This window comes from Oncorhynchus masou, chromosome 18, assembly GCF_036934945.1.
Source record: "Oncorhynchus masou masou isolate Uvic2021 chromosome 18, UVic_Omas_1.1, whole genome shotgun sequence".
Lineage (NCBI taxonomy): Eukaryota > Metazoa > Chordata > Actinopteri > Salmoniformes > Salmonidae > Oncorhynchus > Oncorhynchus masou.
The window spans coordinates 15,077,353-15,101,528 of record NC_088229.1 but is presented as its reverse complement, the minus strand read 5'-3'; the positions used below and the strand labels follow the sequence as shown (position 1 = coordinate 15,101,528).

Here is a 24,176-nt window from a genome sequence, read left to right as displayed (position 1 = left end):
GAAACCTCTTTCCTTCTGCTGCAACTGTTGCGAAAACAGGAAAACCTCAGTCAACTGCCTGCAGTCCACATGAAAGAATACGCCCTAAATTCTCAGGAGCCTGATGATGTGTGATTCTGTGTGTTATGATACCGTATAGGCAAGGCAGATATTTCAGTCAGTTGGCACAGTAGTGGCATACTTTCCCTCCCTGAAACCAGTTAGTCTTCTTAAAGATACAGTCCATACTGTAATGACGAGACGCTACAGAATCATTTCTTGCCATATAATAGTAAATCCATATTAACTAACATAGCAGATCTCCTCTAACCTCATGCCACTGTGTATAGCCCTTTAGCTCGATCTAGGTCTATGATCTTTCGGGACAGTGCAGAGACCCAACCGATCATGTATTGATGCCAGATATATTAAAGGCCCAGTGCAGTAAAAAACATGAATATCCTGTGTTTATTATATACAGTTGAAGTCGGAAGTTTACATACAACTTAGCCAAATTAATTTAAACTCAGTTTTTCATAAAACTCCTGACATTTAATCCTAGTAAAAATTCCCTGTGTTAGGTCAGTTAGGATCACCACTTTATTTTAAGAATGTGAAATGTCAGAATAATAGTAGAGAGAATGATTTATTTCAGCTTTTATTTCTTTCATCACATTCCCAGTGGGTCAGAAGTTTACATACACTCAATCAGTATTTGGTAGCATTACCTTTAAATTGATTAACTTGGGTCAAACGTGTCTGGTAGCCTTCTACAAGCTTCCCATAATAAGTTGGGTGAATTTTGGCCCATTCCTCCTGACAGAGCTGGTGTAACAGAGTCAGGTTTGTCGGCCTCCTTGCTTGCACACGCTTTTTCAGTTCTGCCCACAAATGTTCTATAGTATTGAGGTCAGGGCTTTGTGATGGCCACTCCAATACCTTGACTTTGTTGTCCTTAAGCCATTTTGCCACAACTTTGGAAGTATGCTTGGGGTCATTGTCCAGTTGGAAGACCCATTTGCGACCAAGCTTTAACTTCCTGACTGATGTCTTGAGATGTTGCTTCAATGTATCCGCATAATTTTCCTCCCTCATGATGCCATCTATTTTGTGAAGTGCACCAGTCCCTCCTGCAGCAAAGCACCCCCAGAAGCAATTTTTTTCTTATTTTTTTCAATTTGAATTGAAAACAATCACAGCAAGGTACTTAATTGTTCCCCAGAAATGATTTGATATTGAGATTTAAAAAAAGGCTGCATTGGATCTTTACCACAGATGTTCACATCTGTAACTAAAGCAACACACAAATAACTCCTCCAATGTCATAGCTTAGTGCAGTATCTTATTTTTCCCTCAAACACTATAAGTTAGATTGTTTCTACAACATACCTTCATGATTGCACTCTTATTAATCATTCTTATACATTATTTACATTTTGCCTCATGCATTGTGCTGGCTTGGTTGGAGAACTCTCATGAGGCAGGACTGCCGTATGAAGTCTACTTCTTATCTCACACTCCGCCTTGTGGCATCTCACTCTCCTCACTCACCACTTTCTCTCTGTAATCCTCTACTTCACTCCTCCTCTTCACTGTCACTTAGCCCCTCCTTCACTGTAACCTCTCCTTCCTCCATCCCTCATTCTCTGCAACCTCTCCTTCCTGCGTGCGGAGAGCCTATCTCTCTTTTTCTCTGTCCGACACAGTAGCAGTGACATCACGTTCATGATGACCCACTGCCCTACTTACAGAGCAGAGAGGGGGGGGAAGGAAGGAGAGACAGAGAGAGAGAAGGAGAGGAGGAGAGAGAGGGGGTCTGTCAATTACATCTCCAGCAGATGGATATTTTTAGAGAGGGGAATAAGGAGAAGAGGGGGTACAGAGAAGGAGAGGGGATAGGGAGGAGGAGGGGAATAGGGAGGAGATGGGGTATGAAGGAGGAGAGGGGATAGGAAGGAGGAGTGGGGATAGGAAGGAGGAGAGGCGATAGGAAGGAGGAGAGGGGATAGGGAGGAGGAGAGGGATAGGGAGGAGGGTAGGGAGGAGGAGAGGGAGTAGGGAGGAGGAGAGGGGATAAGGAGGAGGAGAGGGAGGAGGAGAGGGGATAGGGAGGAGGAGAGGAGGAGGGGAATAGGGAGGAGAGGGGGTATAGGGAGTAGAGGGGGTATGAAGGAGGAGAGAGGATAGGGAAGAGGAGAGGGGATAGGGAGGAGGGTAGGGAGGAAGAGAGGGAGTAGCGAGGAGGAGAGGGGATGGGAGGAGGAGAGGGGATCGGGAGGAGGAGATGGAGTTGTGGGGTCCATTACAAGACTAACAATCTGCTCAGATCCATCCATATTGAAGAGACAGCCAGATACAATTAACACATTTTAGTATTCAAGGATATGTGTGAATATTTTGGTTTCTGTACAGACCATTTAAACACATTACTCCAAGTCCATTTCCTTCTGTTTGTCTTCCTCAGCTGTGCGTTTTGGCCGTATCCCTAAGAGGGAGAAGCAGAGGCTTCTGGAGGAGATGCAAAGCTACATGAACAGCCTGAACGAGTCTAACACCACCATGGACGTAGACTCCTCCCCTATCTCCGAAGCCCCTCCCAGCCCAGCAGAGGTTCCCTCTAAAGAGGCAATCAGAGCCATCTCACGGTCCTATCAGGACATTTTCGCCAGCAGCCAAGGCAGGGCAGCCAAGTTGGGCATCAACATCAATAACAACAATAACAACCTCCCAACATCCTGCCCCTTCAAGAGTTACGCATCTCAGGAGACCTCCCACGGCTCCCCCCACTCCGGCTCTACCCAAGGGTATCAGTCCTGTCCTGCAGGCCCCGCCCCTTGCTGCTCAGTAACCAATAACAACCTCCCAACATCCTGCCCCTTCAAGAGTTACGCATCTCAGGAGACCTCCCATGGCTCCGCCCACTCCGGCTCTACCCAAGGGTTTCAGTCCTGTCCTGCAGGCCCCGCCCCTTGCTGCTCAGTAACCAATGACAACCACCGTACATTCCCTTCTGTGGACAACTGTTGCTATAGTTACCCTGCGACATCCAATCAGAATCATGGACAGTCCAATATCGACACCCCTCAACGGGGCAGCTCGACCAATCACAACTGTTTATCCATTAAGGAAGAGACCCAAGAGAACCAAACTCAGACTTCCTGTCCATGGAAGTTAGCAGCGGGCACCAAAGTGCTGGTGAGTAAATGGAGAGTTGTTATAAAGTCGGTCTTAAACTTTACTTTTGTTAAGCTGCAAAACAAATAGTATAGTGTGATTATAATCTATCTGTATCTAACGCTCAATTAAATTAAATTAAATTCAAGGGGCTTTATTGGCATGGGAAACATATGTTAACATTGCCAAAGCAAGTGACATAGATAACTTTACCAACTTTCCCTCTCTATCTAACCCTCTCTTAACTCTGTCAGGCTTGTCCTCTCAATGCGTGTCCTGTCTCTGCGGCCAGTCGTTCCGACCAGCAGGTATGGGAGTCTTTCTCCCAGTGTTTCACCCCAGCAGTGAGGGAAGTGGTGGAGTTCGCTAAGGGCATTCCTGGCTTCCAGGAGCTCAGCCAGCACGACCAGGTCATGCTGCTCAAATCAGGCACCTTCCAGGTAATACCTGCTTGGTTAGTCCAGGACTAGGCTTTATCTGGGAAACCGGCCCTAAAACAGATGTTTCTAACTGCAGCTGAAATTAAGTTAAAAATACCTCTTCATTTTCTCTCCCAATACATTTAATCCCACTCCATGTTGGCTAACCTTCCATTGTGTCTTATGTCTCGGTCAGGTGTTGATGGTGAGGTACTGCACCCTGTTCAACCCTGAGGAGAGGACGGTGACTTTCCTGAACGGCCAGACGTACCCTCTGTCCTCCCTGCGGGCGCTGGGGATGGGGGCGCTGCTCACCTCCATGTTTGACTTCAGTGAGAAGCTGGGAACTCTAAGGCTGGAGCCTGAAGAGATGGCTCTGTTCATGGCCGTCGTGCTGGTCTCTGCAGGTGAGACAAAGAGCTGTTTAATTCCTTATAGTATTGCATTTGCATCTTGACCAGTATGGAGATAGGCTTACATTTGTAACTTGAATGCTGTCATTTTTTTTAGAATATAGTTTTGTAATTAATCATCAGCATAACAATAAACTAACCAATCACAAAGCTGTGCCAACATCCATAAATAGATATTGGTGTTTCTCAAACAAACTCTCACCCTGTCTCCTCTCGTCTTCTCAGACCGTTCAGGCATCGCTGACATGGGTGCAGTGGAACAGCTCCAGGAAGGGTTGATCCGTGCCATGCGTTCTCTCATCCACCGCCGTCGTCCTGAAGAGAGCGCTGCCATATTCCCCAAGCTGCTCCTGCGCCTGCCCGACCTGCACACCCTCAACAACCTGCACTCAGACAAGCTGCTGGCCTTCCGCATTGACCCCTGAACAGCCCTGAACACACACACACAGCCAATCACAACTTGCCCACCACCAATTTCTAGGGCAGGACTTTCCAGAGACTTTCCATGAGAAGAACAATGATGACTTGGGCAAATCAAAAAATATATATTCAAGAAGCATGTTTGAAAAAATACAATATTGAACAGATTTTGATCGTCATCCTGTTTTCATGCACACTTAAAAACACACACACACACACACACACACACACACACACACACACACACACACACACACACACACACACACACACACACACACACACACACACACACACACACACACACACACACACACACACACAAATAACCTCAAGATCTCCACTTGTTGAAAGATGGTCTGTTAGAACATAGTGTTTTACGCTCACCGTTACCCTCCTGGGCAGATTCATGTGTATTGCTGTTTACCCAGAGACCAAAAGACTGTTTGTTAACTTACTTGTTTAACTCATTCCTAATCTACTGACCATCGCCAAACCACAGTTGAGAGAGAATCAAAGATGTTGTTTGTGGACAATGATGTGTCAGGAACCATTATTGGTGACTGAATGTGTGGAGGTTTAATGTGTGAATAAGAGAAAGAGATCCTGTATATATAATAATACATAGATCAACTTTATACTTAAGATTATATAACTTCCATTTCACTTACAAATACGTTTGGGGTTTAAATATGCAATTAAGTCTATATATTCAACAGCCTTGGATTTCATATAGAAATGCTATTTTCTGTGTATTGTTACATCTGCATCAGGTTTAATGGAGACAGAGACAGCACTGTGTCTCCAAGCTTGTTGTGTTTTGTACTCCATTTTGTTCAGGTGATTTTGTTGTTGTAAATAATACATTGTCTTATTCAAATAATAACAATATATGGTGGAACTGCTGGGCAAAATCACAGTACATAAGACAAGTTTATGGATTAGAGCCTATAGAAATGTTATTGACTCTCTATAAGGTGGGGGTTGGCAATGAAGAAGTGGGCTATGCACTGGAGAAAGTCATGTTGGAGAGGGCTCTGTATTGTATTGGTGAAAGGGATGTGCCATTAGCAGACACTTATCCAGAGTAGAGTAGTGAGTGCATGCATTTTCATAACTCACAAAGGTGTCAGATCAGATCTCATATTGAATCAAACCAGCAGAATCCCTGAATTCACCAGCTCTCCTCACTCCGCACATTCTCCCCTATCCCAATCCCCAAGGTTTGTCATACAAACTGAAAAAGAGACTCGGGGTGAATAAGGATCTTACCTGATTGCTCCAGATCTGAGCACATCTATTGCTTGTAAATGTTGTTTCTTCTTGTTCTTCCACAGAAATGATATAAAGATGAAATTATGTACCTATTGAATTCTGCCTTGTGTTTCTTCTTTGGTGTCCCAGAATAATCTAACATAACACATCTAAAAGCCTTTACATTCCATGATATGCAGGTTTCCGCAAAAATTCTGCTTCACTAATGCCGTACAACACACTGACCCAATTTAGTACTTAATCTATGAAAATACCGCAGTAAAAATCAAGTCCTAAATAAGACTGACTAGTGCCTATACCGCTTACTGCCTTTCAAATTGTTAAAGAGAGACAAACTGATTCTCAGTAGTAGGCTACAATTATACATACTTGCATGCATTTCAGATTTTTGGAATAAACAATAATGTTATGCACGAATCATCATCATTACATCAATCATTACATTACATTCAAGCAGAAATTTGCTTCCTGCAACACTAACTCAAAAAAGTTCTGGGACACTGTAAAGTCCATGGAGAATAAGAACACATCCTCCCAGCTGCCCACTGCACTGAAGATAGGAAACACTGTCACCACTGATAAATCCACCATAATTGAGAATTTCAATAAGCATTTTTTCTACGGCTGGCCATGTTTTCCACCTGGCTACTCCTACCCCGGTCAACAGCACTGCACCCCCCACAGCAACTCGCCCAAGCCTTCCCCATTTCTCCTTCTCCCAAATCCGTTCAGCTGATGTTCTGAAAGAGCTGCAAAATCTGGACCCCTACAAATCAGCCGGGCTAGACAATCTGGACCCTTTCTTTCTAAAATTATCTGCCGAAATTGTTGCCACCCCTATTACTAGCCTGTTCAACCTCACTTTCGTGTCATCTGAGATTCCCAAAGATTGGAAAGCAGCGGCGATCATCCCCTTCTTCAAAGGGGGGAACACTCTTGACCCAAACTGCTACAGACCTATATCTATCCTACCATGCCTTTCTAAGGTCTTCGAAAGCCAAGTCAACAAACAGATTACCGACCATTTCGGATCTCACCATACCTTCTCTGCTATGCAATCTGGTTTCAGAGCTGGTCATGGGTGCACCTCAGCCATGCTCAAGGTCCTAAACGACATCATAACCACCATCGAGACATTACTGTGCAGCTGTATTCATTGATCTGGCCAAGGCTTTCGACTCTGTCAATCACCACATCCTCATCGGTAGACTCGACAGCCTTGGTTTCTCAAATGATTGCCTCGCCTGGTTCACCAACTACTTCTCTGATAGAGTTCAGTGTGTCAAATCGGAGGGTCTGCTGTCCGGACCTCTGGCAGTCTCTATGAGGGTGCCACAGGGTTCAATTCTTGGACCAACTCTCTTCTCTGTATACATCAATGAGGTTGCTCTTGCTGCTGGTGAGTCTCTGATCCACCTCTACGCAGACGACACCATTCTGTATACTTCTGGCCCTCTTTGGACAGTGTGTTAACAACCCTCCAGGCAAGCTTCAATGCCATACAACTCTCCTTCCGTGGCCTCCAATTGCTCTTAAATACAAGTAAAACTAAATGCATGCTCTTCAACCGATCGCTACCTGCACCTGCCCGCCTGTCCAACATCACTACTCTGGACGGCTCTGACTTAGAATACGTGGACAACTACAAATACTTAGGTGTCTGGTTAGACTGTAAACTCTCCTTCCAGACCCATATCCAACATCTCCAATCCAAAGTTAAATCTAGAATTGGCTTCCTATTTCGCATCAAAGCATCCTTCACTCATACTGCCAAACATACCCTTGTAAAACTGACCATCCTACCAATCCTCGACTTTGGCGATGTCATTTACAAAATAGCCTCCAATACCCTACTCAACAAATTGGATGCAGTCTATCACAGTGCAATCCGTTTTGTCACCAAAGCCCCATATACTACCCACCATTGCGACCTGTACGCTCTCGTTGGCTGGCCCTCGCTTCATACTCGTCGCCAAACCCATTGGCTCCATGTCATCTACAAGACCCTGCTAGGTAAAGTCCCCCCTTATCTCAGCTCGCTGGTCACCATAGCATCTCCCACCTGTAGCACACGCTCCAGCAGGTATATCTCTCCAGTCACCCCCAAAACCAATTCTTTCTTTGGCCGCCTCTCCTTCCAGTTCTCTGCTGCTGACTGGAACGAACTACAAAAATCTCTGAAACTGGAAACACTTATCTCCCTCACTAGCTTTAAGCATCAACTGTCAGAGCAGCTCACAGATTACTGCACCTGTACATAGCCCACCTATAATTTAGCCCAAACAACTACCTCTTTCCCTACTGTATTTTATTTATTTATTTATTTTGCTCCTTTGCACCTCATTATTTCTATCTCTACTTTGCACATTCTTCCATTGCAAATCTACCATTCCAGTGTTTTACTTGTGATATTGTATTTACTTTGCCACCATGGACTTTTTTTGCCTTTACCTCCCTTAACTCACCCCATTTGCTCACATTGTATATAGACTTGTTTATACTGTATTATTGACTGTATGTTTGTTTTACTCCATGTGTAACTCTGTGTCGTTGTATGCGTCGAACTGCTTTGCTTTATCTTGGCCAGGTCGCAATTGTAAATGAGAACTTGTTCTCAACTTGCCTACCTGGTTAAATAAAGGTGAAATAAATAAATAAAATAAAACATTATCATTTCTGAATAGATTATTATGCAAAAAAAAATTATTCTGGATGTTCTGCAAGTGTAGCTCCTGGTCTTGACTCAGTTCCATTATATTACACATAAGAGTCGGGGGGCCTCTTTCTGTAGGGGGGAGTTTTGTTAAGAGCCGCGACATTCGGTCTGAAAATGAACTTGCATCACTTGCAGTACGGTTTTGGAAGCATAAGGACATCGCCGCGAGAAGTAGTTTGGGGGTAGGGGTGCTGTGATTTTTTTGCCGACATAAAAAATGCCTCACATGTCCTCAACTGGCAGCTTCATTAAATAGGACCCCCAAAACACAAGTCTCAATGTCAACAGTGAAGAGGCGACTCTGGATGCCGGCCATCTAGGCAGAGTTCCTCTGTCCGGTGTCTGTTATTTTTCCCACCTTAATCTTTTCTTTTTATTGGTCAGTCTGAAATATGTCTATTCCCTTGCAACTCTGCCTAGAAGGCCAGCATCCCGGAGTCGCCTCTTCACTGTTGATGTTGAGACTGGTGTTTTGAGGGTACTATTTAAAGAAGCTGCCAGTTGAGGAGTTGTGAGGCGTCTGTTCCTCAAACTAGACACTCTAATGTACTTGTCCTCTTGCTCAGTTGTGCACCGGGGCCTCCCACTCCTCTTTCTAGTCTGGTTAGAGCCAGTTTGCACTGTTCTGTGAAGGGAGTAGTACACAGCATTGTACGAGATCTTCAGTTACTTGGCAATTTCTCACATGGAACAGCCTTCATTTATCAGAACAATAATAGACTGATGAGTTTCAGCAGAAAATACTTTGTTTCTGTCCATTTTGAGCCTGTAATCGAACCCACAGATGATGATGCTCCAGATACTCAACTAGTCTAAAGAAGGCCAGTCTTATTGCTTCTTTAATCAGAACAACCGTTTTCACCTGTGCTAACATAATTGCAAAATGTTTTTCTAATGATCAATTAGCCTTTTAAAAGTATAAACTTGGATTAGCTAACAGGAGTGATGGTTGCTGATAATGGGCCTCTGTGCGCCTATGTAGATATTCCATAAAAAATTAGCCGTTTCCAGCTACAATAGTAATTTACAACATTAACAACATTAACAATGTCTACACTGTATTTCTCATCAATTTGATGTTTTGTTAATGGACAATAAATTTGCTTTTCTTTCAAAAACAAGGACATTTCTAAGTGACCCCAAACTTTAGAACGGTAGTGTATGTTTACCAGTTTCTTCAAGTACTTTGAAAATGCAAGTTATTTCTATGTGAAAATGTAAATAGTCTATTCATTCCTTTTCCAATTTAGTAGACACTCTTATCAAGAGCAACTTACAGTTGTGAGTCCATACATTTTCATACTTTTTTTGTACTGGTCCACCGTGGGAATCAAACCCACAACCCTGGCATTGCAAGCATCATGCTCTACCACAGCACATCATCATCACATCATCACATCATCACAAACCACTTGATGTCTCAATGTACTCAATTACTGTAGTGGTCATTGTTTTTCTTCATGGTGATAGAAAGTCTACAGGTATAAACCTAGATTACCAGCCTATGTACAGTACAGTAATGTACATTAAGTGGTTTGTAACAACGGTAAATTAATGCTGCATGAAAAGTGGTTGTTTTCTATGTTATTTGATCAAGAACAATATTTAATTTGATGTGGTTGTTTTGTGTCTTTGCCCATAACTTTGAACCTTTTGATGTAAATGTTTGAGGACAGGGTTTTGTTCTTTCTGGATTCCATTAGAATGATGTTCACAGAGAAAGAGACAGGGGCAACAACTCTTACAATTCCAACTATTGAATCCTGCAAGATACTGTTCTTAATTATACTACTACCTTTTTTAGCAAAAGCAGAGATGCTGCAAAAAAATGGCCCCTGCTACAGAAGTCTATATCGGTCTGCTAATACGAATAAAGGCCCAGTGTTACACCTATATATTTTTTGTAATCTGATTTTTCAGGGGTGCTACAGCACCCCTACTTTCATCAGTTATGCATAAGGACCTTATATTTCATATCAGCAAGAAATAATTGATTTGTTTTATTGATACACAACTTTATAGGGTTCCCACACAGCAATATGTCCATGTTACAAAGCTTGTTCACGGAAAACAGACAGAATGCAGAGTAGACTACCTATGTGAATTAGCTATCTGCTTCTCTGAACACTGACAGATGCCACAAACTTGACGTCACTGAAAAATACCATTGGCTGCAACTGTGGTAAAACCAGTTAAAACAGTGTCCAGTAAAATTGTATTTTGCATTTGTGAAAAGATTGTGACTTGATATGAAAGTAAAGGGATTTGTGTTTTTATAACTGTACTGCAATTGATTATCGATTCACGTTTAGATGGAGTATTTGGCTGTTTTGGCTTCCAGAGACAATTCACCCTTTAAACAGAACATGGAAGGTGTAACGTTCGGTTCCTTATATCCAATATTGGGAAACTGCAAGGTTTCCAGTAGTTACCACAGCCATAAAGTCAAATTGCTCGTAAAAAATTAATGAAAAGAAATGTGCTTTTAACACTTAATTTAAGGATAGGGGGTTAGCCATAAGGTTAGTAGTGTGGTTAAGATTAGGTTTAAATATAACATTTTAAGAAGATAAATTGTATAAAGGTTTATGACTTTGTGACTGGGGTAACGAATGACGACCCAACTGCAAGTGCAGAGATCGGGATGGAAAAAGAAAGGCTGCCCCCAAGTGGTGAAACTGAAATCAGAACCCGGAAATAGGTGGTGAAATTAGGACGTTGTCGGAGCTATCTCCTCTTCTCACTCGTAGTTAAAGAACTTTTAAGCCCTACTTTAATTTTAAAGTGGCATGGAGCATGTATCAAACAAGATGGTAAGCATATCAGTGAGGTTGTTTGACAAGTTTTGGTAGCTAGCATAATACAAAAAGTATTGTGAGTATGGTGAGCGAGATAGCTAGCTGTGTATCTAGCTCTGGTCCGTTGAGTTTACGTGCGGCTTGAGCTTCCTTCATCGCCCTACATACAAATATATTTTTTAGAATTAACCCAATATAGACCACAGCATTTCGTTTCCAATGGGAACTAGTGGTGGAGAGTCGACTCCAAAAGATTCGATTCCTCGACTTCTATTTCTGGGTGTCAAGCTTCTATTCCGACTTCTACGATTCTGTATTTTTGCAACGGATTAAACTATTTTCCGTAGACTACTTCGAGACTCTTTCACATCAAAGAAAGGGTGAGGGAGAGAGATGTGAGGGGCATCGGTTATCAAAAGATGCATCGGTTATCAAAAGATGTACGGTAGGCTATCGCAATTTACTGGCTTTGTAATGTCTCGCGCAAATTCACTAAAGTAGGGGTTATCAATGAAAAGGCTGAGATTCTACAGGCAATAGACCAAAGACACACTAGCGTTTTTCATGGAGAAGAGAAAGGGGAGCAGGCGAGGGAAAGAGGATTGGAGCAGGCAGAGAGAAAGTCAGAACCGTGCTCATAGTCTGTATCTTGGTCATTATCAATCAATGCCTTCTAAATTCACCAAAAGTATATTAAAGTAGGATATATATTAGGCTATAAATGAGTATGGCTAAGCTATTCTTAATAGTGCCAGCGAAGGGGAACAGGTGAATTGAAGTTAGCCAAACATAGTCAAATGCATCAGTTGAATTGGGCCTAAATGGTCTTATTTAATGAAACCCTGTCTAGCTATTGATGTCCTAGGTCAAGGCTCTCCAACCCTGTTCCTTTCTGTCGGCTTCTCCTCCAACGCCAGTTGTAACTACCCCGATTAAGTTTATAAACCAGCTAATTATTGAATCAGATGCGCTAGATTCGTTTTGAAGTGAAACCCTACATGATGGTAGCTCTCTACGAACAGGGTTGGAGAGCCCTGTCCTACCTAGGCAGTAGATCGCAAAATATCATCCCGCTAAACATTTTGGAAATGGCAAGTTCACTTTCTCATCCGTAAAGACAGTCAAGTGGAAATACGATTCAGTAGCTCAAATCAGCAGGATGTGGTACAGTGTTATTTGGAATAACGTCTAACATGGATGGATCGCTAAAATCATGTTTATGATAACACTTTATACATTTAAATATTATGGGGAGACCTATACATTTGGCAGCCAAGCACGAGTTATCAGTGTAGCGTATTATCGTGTGGACATGACGTTGAAATTAACGAAATATCTGCAGGTCTCCAATAAAAGCCTCCAGGCTCCCGTCATAAGAGTCCATTTGAAATAATAACAATTACAGGGGGAAGTTTGGAAATACTAATCCTATGTGAATAGGCCTCTGGAATAATGCACATGCTTGGATAATAGTTACAAAACCAATGCCTAGTAGTAATATCCGTCCAATAAGGCTGTAACATGGCAAAGAATCGGTTTATCAGAATAGTGTGAATAGCGGACATATTCCAGTCTTGCACCACAAATGAGTCATAGTGGGCAGGACAAGGGTACTGGTACAGTGTCAATGTGCGGCGGGCACCGGTTAGTTGAGGTAATATGTAGATAGTTATTAAAGTGACTTTGCATAGATGATAACAACAGAGTAGCAGTGGTGTAAAGGGAGGGGGGCATGAAAATAGTCTGGGTAGCCATTTGATTAGGTGTTCAGTCTTATGGTTTGGGGGTAGAAGCTGTTTAGAAGCCTCTTGGACCTAGACTTGTCACTCCTATACCACTTGCCGTGCGATAGCAGAGAGAACGGTTTATGACTGGGGTGGCATGAGTCTTTGGCAATTTTTTGGGGCCTTCCTCTGACACCGCCTAGTATAGAGGTCCTGGATGGCAGGAAGCTTGGCCCCAGTGATGTACTGGACTGTTCGCACTACTCTCTGTAGTGCCTTGCGGTCGGAGGCAAAGCAGTTGCCATACCAGGCAGTGATGCAACCGCTGTGATGCAACCATGCTCTCGATGGTGCAGCTGTAGAACCGTTTGAGGATCAGAGGACCCATGCTAAATATTTTCAGTCTCCTTTGTATTCCCCTCTTCATGACTGTCTTGGTGTGCTTGGACCATGTTAGTTTGTTGGTGATGTGGACTTCAAGGAACTTGAAGCTCTCAACCTGCTCCACTGCAGCCCCGTCGATGAGAATGGGTGTGTGCTCTGTCCTCTTTTTCCTGTAGTCCACAATCATCTCCTTTGTCAGTAATCATGTTGAGAGAGAGGTTGTTGTCCTGGCACCACATGGCCAGATCTCTGACCTCCTCCCTCGTCTCGTCTTGGTCGGTGATCAGGACAACCACTGTTGTGTCATCGGCAAACTTAATGATGGAGTTGTGCCTGGCTGTGCAGTCATGAGTGAACAGGGAATGCAGGAGGGGACTGAGCACGCACCCCTAAGGGGCCCCTGTGTTGAGGATCAGCGTGGCGGATGTGTTGTTACCTACCCTCACCACCTGGGGGCGGCCCGTCAGGAAGTCCAGGATCCAGTTGCAGAGGGAGATGTTTAGTCCCAGGGTCCTTAGCTTAGTGATGAGCTTTGAGGGCACTATGGTGTTGAACGATGGCTGTGGTCAATGAATAGCATTCTGACATAGGTGTTCCTTTTGTCCAGGTGGGAAAGGACATTGGAGTGCAATAGAGATTGCATCATCTGTTGGGGTGGTATGCAAATTGGAGTGGGTCTAGGGTTTCTGGGATAATGGTGTTGATTTGAGCCATGACCAGCCTTTCAAAGCACTTCATGGCTACAGATGTGAGTGCTACGGGGCGGTAGTCATTTCGACAGGTTACCTTGGTGTTCTTGGAGATAGATGGATGTCTATCTGACTCATTGTTCTATGCCAATGAGTCAGTTACCCCAAACTCGTGACATGACAAACTGACATGTTTTCATTTTCATTAAAAACAACTATATCGAAGGAGTGTGTTTGATTTGACCGCCTGCACATGCGCAGTTCAGCGCGAGACGACATGTTTCTACACATGAGCTTAGCTAGCCAACGTCACCATATTAGAGAAGCAGTTTTAGCTTATCTTCAAACCACGGGAGGTTGGTGGTACCTTAATTGGGGAGGATGGGCTTGTGGTAATGGCTGCAGCAGAATCAGTGGGATGGTATCAAACACATGGTTTGATGCCGTTCCAGACATTATGATGTGCCGTGCTTCATACTGTACCGAAATCATCATATTTCACATGTGTATCTTACTTAGTTTTTATTTGATTACTTTATTATTTTGAATTCCTTAAAGTCTTCATCTCTGCTCAGGCAGTAGAAGCCAGACAACGTTCTGTGTTTTCCACACTGTACCGTCTTTAGTCATTCTATTTAGCTAGGCTTGCCTGCCAAAGCATGCTGCAAAGATGTCTGACAAAATAATAATTCTAATCTAAAAGTAGATAAGGTATACTTTCACGAACAGTCTCTATCCCTCTCTCTTGTCGTTGTGAACATGTCTATCTTATGTGGTCTGTGTGTATCTCACCATCCATCTCAGTCTGAGCCTGGAAAAACAGGTGCAATGGATTATGGTCATTGTAGTTAATTACTAAATTTCTGTCCTGAACTCGGTTGAATATTTGCTTAATGAAACTTACAACTCCCTTCAGCCCAGAGTCCCACATAGTTATTGACTTGATTTCTGTCAACAATTATTAGATTTCTCTCTAGAGAAATGGCACGTTGGGCTCACAAAAAAACTAAAAACTAAATGGAGTACTTGAACTGATGTCGGTCAATTAGTTGTTTAACCAACATTGAGTTGTTGTTTTTTGTTATTAATCACTCAGCACTTCATACTGATGGCTGAATGAACCAGAGGCAACTCATTTGGGGGTTTTAAGACTACAAGCTGGCGAGCTCTATTCACCCCTCCATATAGGACTTTTTTTCTCCACCATTTTGTTTAGTTAACAGGCTTCAATATACTTTTGTTACTCACCAAAGTAAAGGTGTTGCTGGAGTGCTGACTAACTTTTCTCTGTATGTTGCCAGAATGGCTGTAGTTCACACGTGTCAGATGCTAAATGCACGTGGATGCATCCACAATGGAATAGACATTCATTGCGGCATCTCGTGGTGCAGATCCAACGCTCAACTCTATTCTTTTATCTTTTGGAGAAACAACAGGTTGCACAGACAGAGAAATGTTCTAGCCGATTTCATGGTCAATCCAACATCAAGCATTTACAGCGACGCGGTCGCCGCAAAGTCAGAGCGTTCAAACTTCTTGCACTTCAGGGCGCTGTCATAGTGATTCAGGGCCAGTGGTGTCAAGTACTTCAGTAAAAAATACTTTAACGTACTACTTAAGTAGTATTTATGGGTATCTGTACTTTATTATTTATATTTTTCAGAACTTTTACTTTTACATTCCTAAAGAAAATTTATGTACTTTTTACGCAACATTTTCCGTGACACCCAAAAGTACTCGTTACATTGTGAATTCTTAGAAAGACAGGAAAAGTGTCAAATTCACACACTTCTCAAGAGAACATCCCTGGTCATCCCTACTGCCTCTGATTTGGTGGACTCACTAAACACGCATGCTTCATTTGTAAATGATGTTGTGGTGTGCCCCTGGCTCCGCAATTGTGTCGCACCCTCCGTAAGCAGCCTCTGGACCACATTTCGCGGAACAAGCATAAATCGGCGTTTAGTCAGCACTCTAGTAACAAATTCCTCCGTGGAATGAATGGAAAGATGCAGGCTGTTGAAGAAAATGATCCGGACATATTGGCCTGGACCAGAGATACTAATGTTATCTGCCAAGCTTATGCTAGCTGTTGAGCTATCTTTTGGAAGCAAACTTACAAAATGTACATTGGTGTCCAAGAAGGTTGCTACCTGCCAGATCTTTAGTTTAATTTGAAGCCTTTGAAACTATCAAACAAGGGAAGTATTTTGCTGCCTCGTTCACGTCATGTCGGAAACTCTGACATCTCTGACTTGCTAAGCTTGGCGGGAGAGTGGTATCAGAATCAACCAATGGGAAGCTCTACACAAATAACATGACTTAATGGTGGCATAACACCTGCAAATCTGTGTACACGACCAATAAACTTTGATTTGATTTGTAGTCATCTAATGCAGCAGTATCCAGATGAGATGACAACCCGAAGCAAACATCTTCTGTAGATAGCTAGTATGGACGCCACGTTTACATAACTTGGCTTTAAGTTATTTATGTTGGTAGATATTCACAATAACTCTCTTTATGGTGCCGTTAGTAATAGAGTCTCTGTCTCCACAGCCTTTGACTGAGCCACAACGGATAAGACAGGACTGAAGAGACCTCCCCGCCCCTAACAGTCACACTTGGACAAACCCATCATGTTGGTGACAGCCTACCTGGCCATGGTGGTCCTACTGGTGCTATGTGTCGGTCTGGAGCTAACGGCACGTCGCCTCACCCCACCTCAGCCCACCCCCTCTGCCATGGGCACCAACCCTGCATTCCGTAGGTTCCAGACCGTGTTCCTCCGAGGCTACCTCTTAGCCTTGTCGGCTGACTGGCTGCAGGGGCCATACCTCTACAAGCTCTACCGCCATTACAGCTTCCTGGAGTCCCAGATAGCCATCCTGTATGTTGTTGGCCTGGCCTCCTGTGTGCTGTTTGCCCCCGTGGCTAGCTGGCTTCCTCAGGTAACAATAACCAGGACCACAATGTAAATAAATCTAATTAAAATGATCTAAGTTTATTCATCAAGTACACGGTTTACTGCAGGTATAAATTATGCATTGTAATGCCTACTTGCAAGCTCCCTCAACAGTGCAGTATCAATATAATCCAAATTTAAATTAAAAAAAATAGTAGTAGAAGAAAGTGGTATGCATTTTAGTAATAAAACTGATACAGTATAAATTATGAATGTGCTATGTCAAGTGTGACTATTTAGAAATATGAAGTCAAAGGTGTCTTGGGTGGGAAATTGAGTCAAACAGTATATAAATAGAACAGCAGAGTTGACTGTGTGTGTGCTTGTGTGTCAGGGTTGACTGTGTGTGCTTGTGTGTCAGGGTTGACTGTGTGTGCTTGTGTGTCAGGGTTGACTGTGTGTGTGCTTGTGTGTCAGGGTTGACTGTGTGTGCGCTTGTGTGTCAGGGTTGACTGTGTGTGCGCTTGTGTGTCAGGGTTGACTGTGTGTGCGCTTGTGTGTCAGGGTTGACTGTGTGTGCGCTTGTGTGTCAGGGTTGACTGTGTGCGCTTGTGTGTCAGGGTTGACTGTGTGTCGGGGTTGACTGTGTGTCGGGGTTGACTGTTTGTGCGCTTGTGTGTCGGGGTTGACTGCTTGTGCGCTTGTGTGTCGGGGTTGACTGTTTGTGCGCTTGTGTGTCGGGGTTGACTGTTTGTGCGCTTGTGTGTCGGGGTTGACTGTTTGTGCGCTTGTGTGTCGGGGTTGACTGTTTGTGCGCTTGTGTGTCGGGGTTGACTGTTTGTGCGCTTGTGTGTCGGGGTTGACTGTTTGTGCGCTTGTGTGTCGGGGTTGACTGCTTGTGCGCTTGTGTGTCGGGGTTGACTGTTTGTGCGCTTGTGTGTCGGGGTTGACTGTTTGTGCGCTTGTGTGTCGGGGTTGACTGTTTGTGCGCTTGTGTGTCGGGGTTGACTGTTTGTGCGCTTGTGTGTCGGGTTTGACTGTTTGTGCTCTTGTGTGTCGGGGTTGACTGTTTGTGCCCGCGCTTGTGTGTCAGGGTTGACTGTTTGTGCGCTTGTGTGTCAGGGTTGACTGTGTGTACGCTTGTGTGTCAGGGTTGACTGTGTGTGCGCTTGTGTGTGTCTGTTTGGGTTGACTGTGTGTGTGTCGGGGTTGTGTTTGTGCCGGGGGGTTGACTGTGTGTCGGGGTTGACTGTGTGTCGGGGTTGACTGTTTGTGCCCGCTTCTGTGTCGTGGTTGACTGTTTGTGCCCGCGCTTGTGTGTCGGGGTTGACTGTTTGTGCCCGCGCTTGTGTGTCGGGGTTGACTGTTTGTGCCCGCGCTTGTGTGTCGGGGTTGACTGTTTGTGCCCGCGCTTGTGTGTCGGGGTTGACTGTTTGTGCCCGCGCTTGTGTGTCGGGGTTGACTGTTTGTGCCCGCGCTTGTGTGTCGGGGTTGACTGTTTGTGCCCGCTTGCTTGTGTGTCGGGTTTGTGCGCGCTTTGACTGTTTGTGCCCGCGCTTGTGTGTCGGGGTTGACTGTTTGTGCCCGCGCTTGTGTGTCAGGGTTGACTGTGTGCGCTTGTGTGTCAGGGTTGACTGTGTGTGCACTTGTGTGTCGGGGTTGACTGTTTGTGCGCGCGCTTGTGTGTCGGGGTTGACTGTTTGTGCCTGCGCTTGTGTGTCGGGGTTGACTATTTGTGCGCTTGTGTGTCGGGGTTGGCTGTTTGTGCCCGCGCTTGTGTGTCAGGGTTGACTGTGTGTCAGGGTTGACTGTGTGTACGCTTGTGTGTCGGGGTTGACTGTGTGTGCGCTTGTGTGTCAGGGTTGACTGTTTGTGCCTGCGCTTGTGTGTCGGGGTTGACTGTTTGTGCTCTTGTGTGTCAGGGTTGACTGTTTGTGCCCGCTCTTGTGTGTCAGGGTTGACTGTTTGTGCCCGCGCTTGTGTGTCAGGGTTGACTGTTTGTGCCCGCGCTTGTGTGTCAGGGTTGACTGTTTGTGCCCGCGCTTGTGTGTCAGGGTTGACTGTGTGTGCGCTTGTGTGTCGGGGTTGACTGTTTGTGCACGCGCTTGTGTGTCGGGGTTGACTGTTTGTGCACGCGCTTGTGTGTCGGGGTTGACTGTTTGTGCGCGCGCTTGTGTGTCGGGGTTGACTGTTTGTGCGCTTGTGTGTCGGGGTTGACTGTTTGTGCCCGCGCTTGTGTGTCGGGGTTGACTGTTTGTGCCCGCGCTTGTGTGTCGGGGTTGACTGTTTGTTCCCGCGCTTGGGTGTCGGGGTTGACTGTTTGTTCCCGTGCTTGTGTGTCAGGGTTGACTGTGTGCGCTTGTGTGTCGGGGTTGACTGTGTGTCGGGGTTGACTGTGTGTCGGGTTTGACTGTTTGTGCGCTTGTGTGTCGGGGTTGACTGTTTGTGCTCTTGTGTGTCGGGGTTGACTGTTTGTGCTCTTGTGTGTCGGGGTTGACTGTTTGTGCGCTTGTGTGTCGGGGTTGACTGTTTGTGCGCGCGCTTGTGTGTCGGGGTTGACTGTGTCGGGGTTGACTGTGTGTCGGGGTTGACTGTTTGTGCCCGCGCTTGTGTGTCGGGGTTGACTGTGTGTCGGGGTTGACTGTGTGTCGGGGTTGACTGTTTGTGCGCTTGTGTGTCGGGGTTGACTGTGTGTCGGGGTTGACTGTTTGTGCGCTTGTGTGCCGGGTTTGACTGTGTGCGCTTGTGTGCCGGGTTTGACTGTGTGCGCTTGTGTGTCGGGGTTGACGGTTTGTCCGCTTGTGTGTCGGGTTTGACTGTTTGTGCGCGCGCTTGTGTGTCGGGGTTGACTGCTTGTGCGCGCGCTTGTGTGTCGGGGTTGACTGTTTGTCGGGTTTGACTGTTTGTGCGCTTGTGTGTCGGGTTTGACTGTGTGCGCTTGTGTGTCGGGGTTGACGGTTTGTGCGCTTGTGTGTCGGGGTTGACTGTTTGTGCGCGCGCTTGTGTGTCGGGGTTGACTGCTTGTGCGCGCGCTTGTGTGTCGGGGTTGACTGTTTGTGCCCGCGCTTGTGTGTCGGGGTTGACTGTGTGTACTCTTGTGTGTCGGGGTTGACTGTGTGTACTCTTGTGTGTCGGGGTTGACTGTGTGTGCGCTTGTGTGTCGGGGTTGACTGTGTGTACGCTTGTGTGTACGCTTGTGTGTCGGGGTTGACTGTTTGTGCGCTTGTGTGTCGGGGTTGACTGTTTGTGCGCGCGCTTGTGTGTCGGGTTGACTGTTTGTGCGCGCGCTTGTGTGTCAGGGTTGACTATGTGTGCGCTTGTTTGTCGGGGTTGACTGTGTGTGTGTGCGCTTGTGTGTCAGGGTTGACTGTGTGTGCGCTTGTGTGTCGGGGTTGACTGTGTGCGCTTGTGTGTCGGGGTTGACTGTGTGTGCGCTTGTGTGTCGGGGTTGACTGTGTGTGCGCTTGTGTGTCGGGGTTGACTGTGTGTGCGCTTGTGTGTCGGGGTTGACTGTGTGTGCGCTTGTGTGTCGGGGTTGACTGTTTGTGCGCTTGTGTGTCGGGGTTGACTGTGTGTCGGGGTTGACTGTGTGTCGGGGTTGACTGTTTGTGCCCGCGCTTGTGTGTCGGGGTTGACTGTTTGTGCCCGCGCTTGTGTGTCGGGGTTGACTGTTTGTGTCGCTTGTGTGACTGTTTGACTGTGTGTCGGGGTTGACTGTTTGTGCGCTTGTGTGTCGGGTTTGACTGTTTGTGCCCGCGCTTGTGTGTCGGGGTTGACTGTGTGTACGCTTGTGTGTCGGGGTTGACTGTGTGTACGCTTGTGTGTCGGGGTTGACTGTGTGTGCGCTTGTGTGTCGGGGTTGACTGTGTGTGCGCTTGTGTGTCGGGGTTGACTGTTTGTGCCCGCGCTTGTGTGTCGGGGTTGACTGTGTGTACGCTTGTGTGTCGGGGTTGACTGTGTGTGCGCTTGTGTGTCGGGGTTGACTGTGTGTCGGTTGACTGTTTGTGCGCTTGTGTGTCGGGGTTGACTGTTTGTGCGCGCGCTTGTGTGTCGGGGTTGACTGTTTGTGCATGCGCTTGTGTGTCAGGGTTGACTGTTTGTGCGCGCGCTTGTGTGTCAGGGTTGACTGTGTGTGCGCTTGTTTGTCGGTGTTGACTGTGTGTGTGTGCGCTTGTGTGTCGGGGTTGACTGTGTGTGTGTGCGCTTGTGTGTCAGGGTTGACTGTGTGTGCCCTTGTGTGTCGGGGTTGACTGTGTGTGTGCGCTTGTGTGTGCGCTTGTTTGTCGGGGTTGACTGTGTGTGTGTGCGCTTGTGTGTCAGGGTTGGCTGTGTGGAGAGTCCATGTAAATAGTCTTTAAGGTGCAGGTCTGAGCAGGTAGACAGCTAGCGTTAGCCGTTCAGCAGTCTAATGGCCTGGTGGTAGAAGCTGTCTCAGAGCCTGTTAGTCCGAGAACCGATGATCCGAGAGCCAATGAAAATAAGTCCTTAAACCATTGTTTCCCAATCCTGGTCACGCAGTATTGTTTTTGACCTGGCACTAACACACCTGATTCAAATAATCAAAGACTTGATGATTTGTTTAATCAAGTTTTTAAGTGCTAGTGCAAAAACCATAATGTGAGCCCCTTTGGGTCACCAGGACCAGGATTAGGAAACACTGCGTTAGATTTTTTACAATGTATATGTTGTTGAACTGCTACGACTGAGGTAACTCTATGTATTTAAAATGTGTATTAATTAATTCAGGTCCTGGGGCGGAGACGGACCTGCCTGCTCTTCTGCGTGGCCTACTCAGCCTGTTGCCTCACCAAGCTGTCCCGTGACTACTTTGTCCTGATCCTGGGTCGCGTGCTAGGAGGCCTGTCCACCTCTTTGCTCTCCACAGCCTTCCAGGCCTGGTATGTGCACCAACATGTTGACGTCCACGACTTCCCGAAAGAATGGATCCCCAGTACCTTCACCAAGGCTGCTAGCTGGAACCACGGGCTAGCGATGGGGGCTGGGCTGGTGGCTAACATGTTGGCTGAGTGGCTCCACCTGGGGCCTGTGGCGCCCTTCCTCCTGGCCATGCCCTGCCTTGGGGCCTGTGGCTGGGTGGTGCTGACTGATTGGGGCCTGGAGGAGAAGGATGGAAGCCTGGAAGGGGACAACAAGAAGCCCTTGCTCGGTCCTTCTAGTTCAGCACCTCTGGCCCGGGCTTCTGCACGGGCCCGGTTCTGGCGCAGCTGTCAGGAAGGCCTCCGCTGTCTCTTATCAGACAGACGGGTGATGCTTCTAGGAGGAGTCCAGGCTCTATTTGAGAGTGTCCTCTATATATTCATCTTCCTGTGGACCCCCGTCCTGGACCCCTATGGCCCTCCGCTGGGCATGGTCTTCTCCTGTCTGATGGCAGCCAGTATGGCGGGGTCCCTGCTCTACCGCCTGGCCACCTCCACCCGCTATCGCCTTCAGCCTGGGCACCTCCTCTGCTTCTCCATGCTGCTCGCCTTTTTCTCCTTCTTCATGCTCATCTTCTCCACTGCACCAGGCCAGCCCAGACCCCGCGAGTCCCTGCTGGCCTTCCTGCTGCTGGAGCTGGCCAGTGGCCTCTACTTCCCTGCTGTCAGCTTCCTCCATGGGAGGGTGATCCCAGAGGAGAAGAGGGCCGGGGTGCTGGCCTGGTTCAGGCTGCCTCTGCACCTTCTGGCCTGCCTGGGGCTGCTGGCGCTCCACAGGGAGGTGTCGGGGACCGGAGGGGGCGAGGGCGGTAGTGGAACCAGGCATATGTTTGGTGGTTGTGCTGTTTTGATGCTAGCTGCTCTCTTGGCTGTGGTCAGTCTCTTTACACTGGGAAGGAACGATGTGGATCTCAGACTGGATGGGCCCAAAGTAGAGGGAGATAATTGACATTTAGATTCAGAAAACTGAACTGTCCCAACATTGGGCAATGCCATGGAGGAGGAGGACTAGGAATACACTTACTGCTTTGTTTACAGCGATGAAGACTTGTTTGGGAACTGAACAACTTTTGTATGACTAAAAACTGAAGCTTAATCAACATAGGAGTTGCTAATATAAGACAATGATTTAAAATAATCTGGTGTTGGTAAGGTATATATTTTTTGTTGCAAGATTTCCTGATATTTATTTGTTTACATTTTTTTAAGACTAGTAAATATCTTGTTAGATTGTTGAGTATATGAAGAAAATGTGTTTTTATTTGGATTTACTATGTGGCGGTCTGCATCTTCTCAAGGGGTTGGGTTAAATGCAGAAGATACACTTTGGTTGAATGCATTCAGTTGTGTAACTGACTTATTTCTTTAAACACACACATACACACACTCTGACGCACTTGCTTGTGTATTAATGTTGCACCAGTTGGTAGCTCCAGGATGTTATTTATATCTCAGCCTGACCACGTTATAGGGTTTATCAACTGCATTGTTCAGGGTGTACCTCTCAGCCAGGGCAGAACAAGGCTTCCATCACTAGCGTTGTTCAGGGTGTACCTCAGCCAGGGCAGAACAAGGCTTCCATCACTAGCGTTGTTCAGGGTGTTCCATCCTCTCAGCCAGGGCAGAACAAGGCTTCCATCACTAGCGTTGTTCAGGGTGTACCTCTCAGCCAGGGCAGAACAAGGCTTCCATCACTAGCGTTGTTCAGGGTGTACCTCTCAGGGTTCCATCACTAGCGTTGTTCAGGGTGTACCTCTCAGCCAGGGCAGAACAAGGCTTCCATCACTAGCGTTGTTCAGGGTGTACCTCTCAGCCAGGGCAGAACAAGGCTTCCATCACTAGCGTTGTTCAGGGTGTACCTCTCAGCCAGGGCAGAACAAGGCTTCCATCACTAGCGTTGTTCAGGGTGTACCTCTCAGCCAGGGCAGAACAAGGCTTCCATCACTAGCGTTGTTCAGGGTGTACCTCTCAGCCAGGGCAGAACAAGGCTTCCATCACTAGCGTTGTTCAGGGTGTACCTCTCAGCCAGGGCAGAACAAGGCTTCCATCACTAGCGTTGTTCAGGGTGTACCTCTCAGCCAGGGCAGAACAAGGCTTCCATCACTAGCGTTGTTCAGGGTGTACCTCTCAGCCAGGGCAGAACAAGGCTTCCATCACCAGGGCAGAACAAGGCTAGCGTTGTTCAGGGTGTTGTTCACCTCTCAGCCAGGGCAGAACAAGGCTTCCATCACTAGCGTTGTTCAGGGTGTACCTCTCAGCCAGGGCAGAACAAGGCTTCCATCACTAGCGTTGTTCAGGGTGTACCTCTCAGCCAGGGTAGAACAAGGCTTCCATCACTAGTAC

General features: G+C 46.3%; 2 protein-coding genes across 2 annotated transcripts in view; both read left to right on the top strand.

The window, feature by feature from the left end:
- The window catches only part of LOC135504038 (nuclear receptor subfamily 1 group D member 2-like), a 44,042-nt gene extending 38,265 nt beyond the window's left edge, over positions 1-5,777 (top strand). The window contains exons 5-8 of the mRNA XM_064922291.1: positions 2,444-3,174; positions 3,408-3,593; positions 3,769-3,979; positions 4,211-5,777. Coding sequence (XP_064778363.1) covers positions 2,444-3,174; positions 3,408-3,593; positions 3,769-3,979; positions 4,211-4,410 — 1,328 coding nt within the window. The 3' untranslated portion in view covers positions 4,411-5,777. The remainder of the gene's footprint in view (positions 1-2,443; positions 3,175-3,407; positions 3,594-3,768; positions 3,980-4,210) is intronic.
- Positions 5,778-11,094: 5,317 nt separating this feature from the next.
- LOC135504037 (molybdate-anion transporter-like) lies at positions 11,095-23,548 on the top strand. The gene is made up of 3 exons (XM_064922290.1): positions 11,095-11,209; positions 16,551-16,942; positions 21,643-23,548. Exons 2-3 carry the CDS (start codon positions 16,631-16,633, stop codon positions 22,780-22,782), a joined length of 1,452 nt encoding a protein of 483 aa, XP_064778362.1. The 5' UTR covers positions 11,095-11,209; positions 16,551-16,630; the 3' UTR covers positions 22,783-23,548.
- Positions 23,549-24,176: the final 628 nt, after the last annotated feature.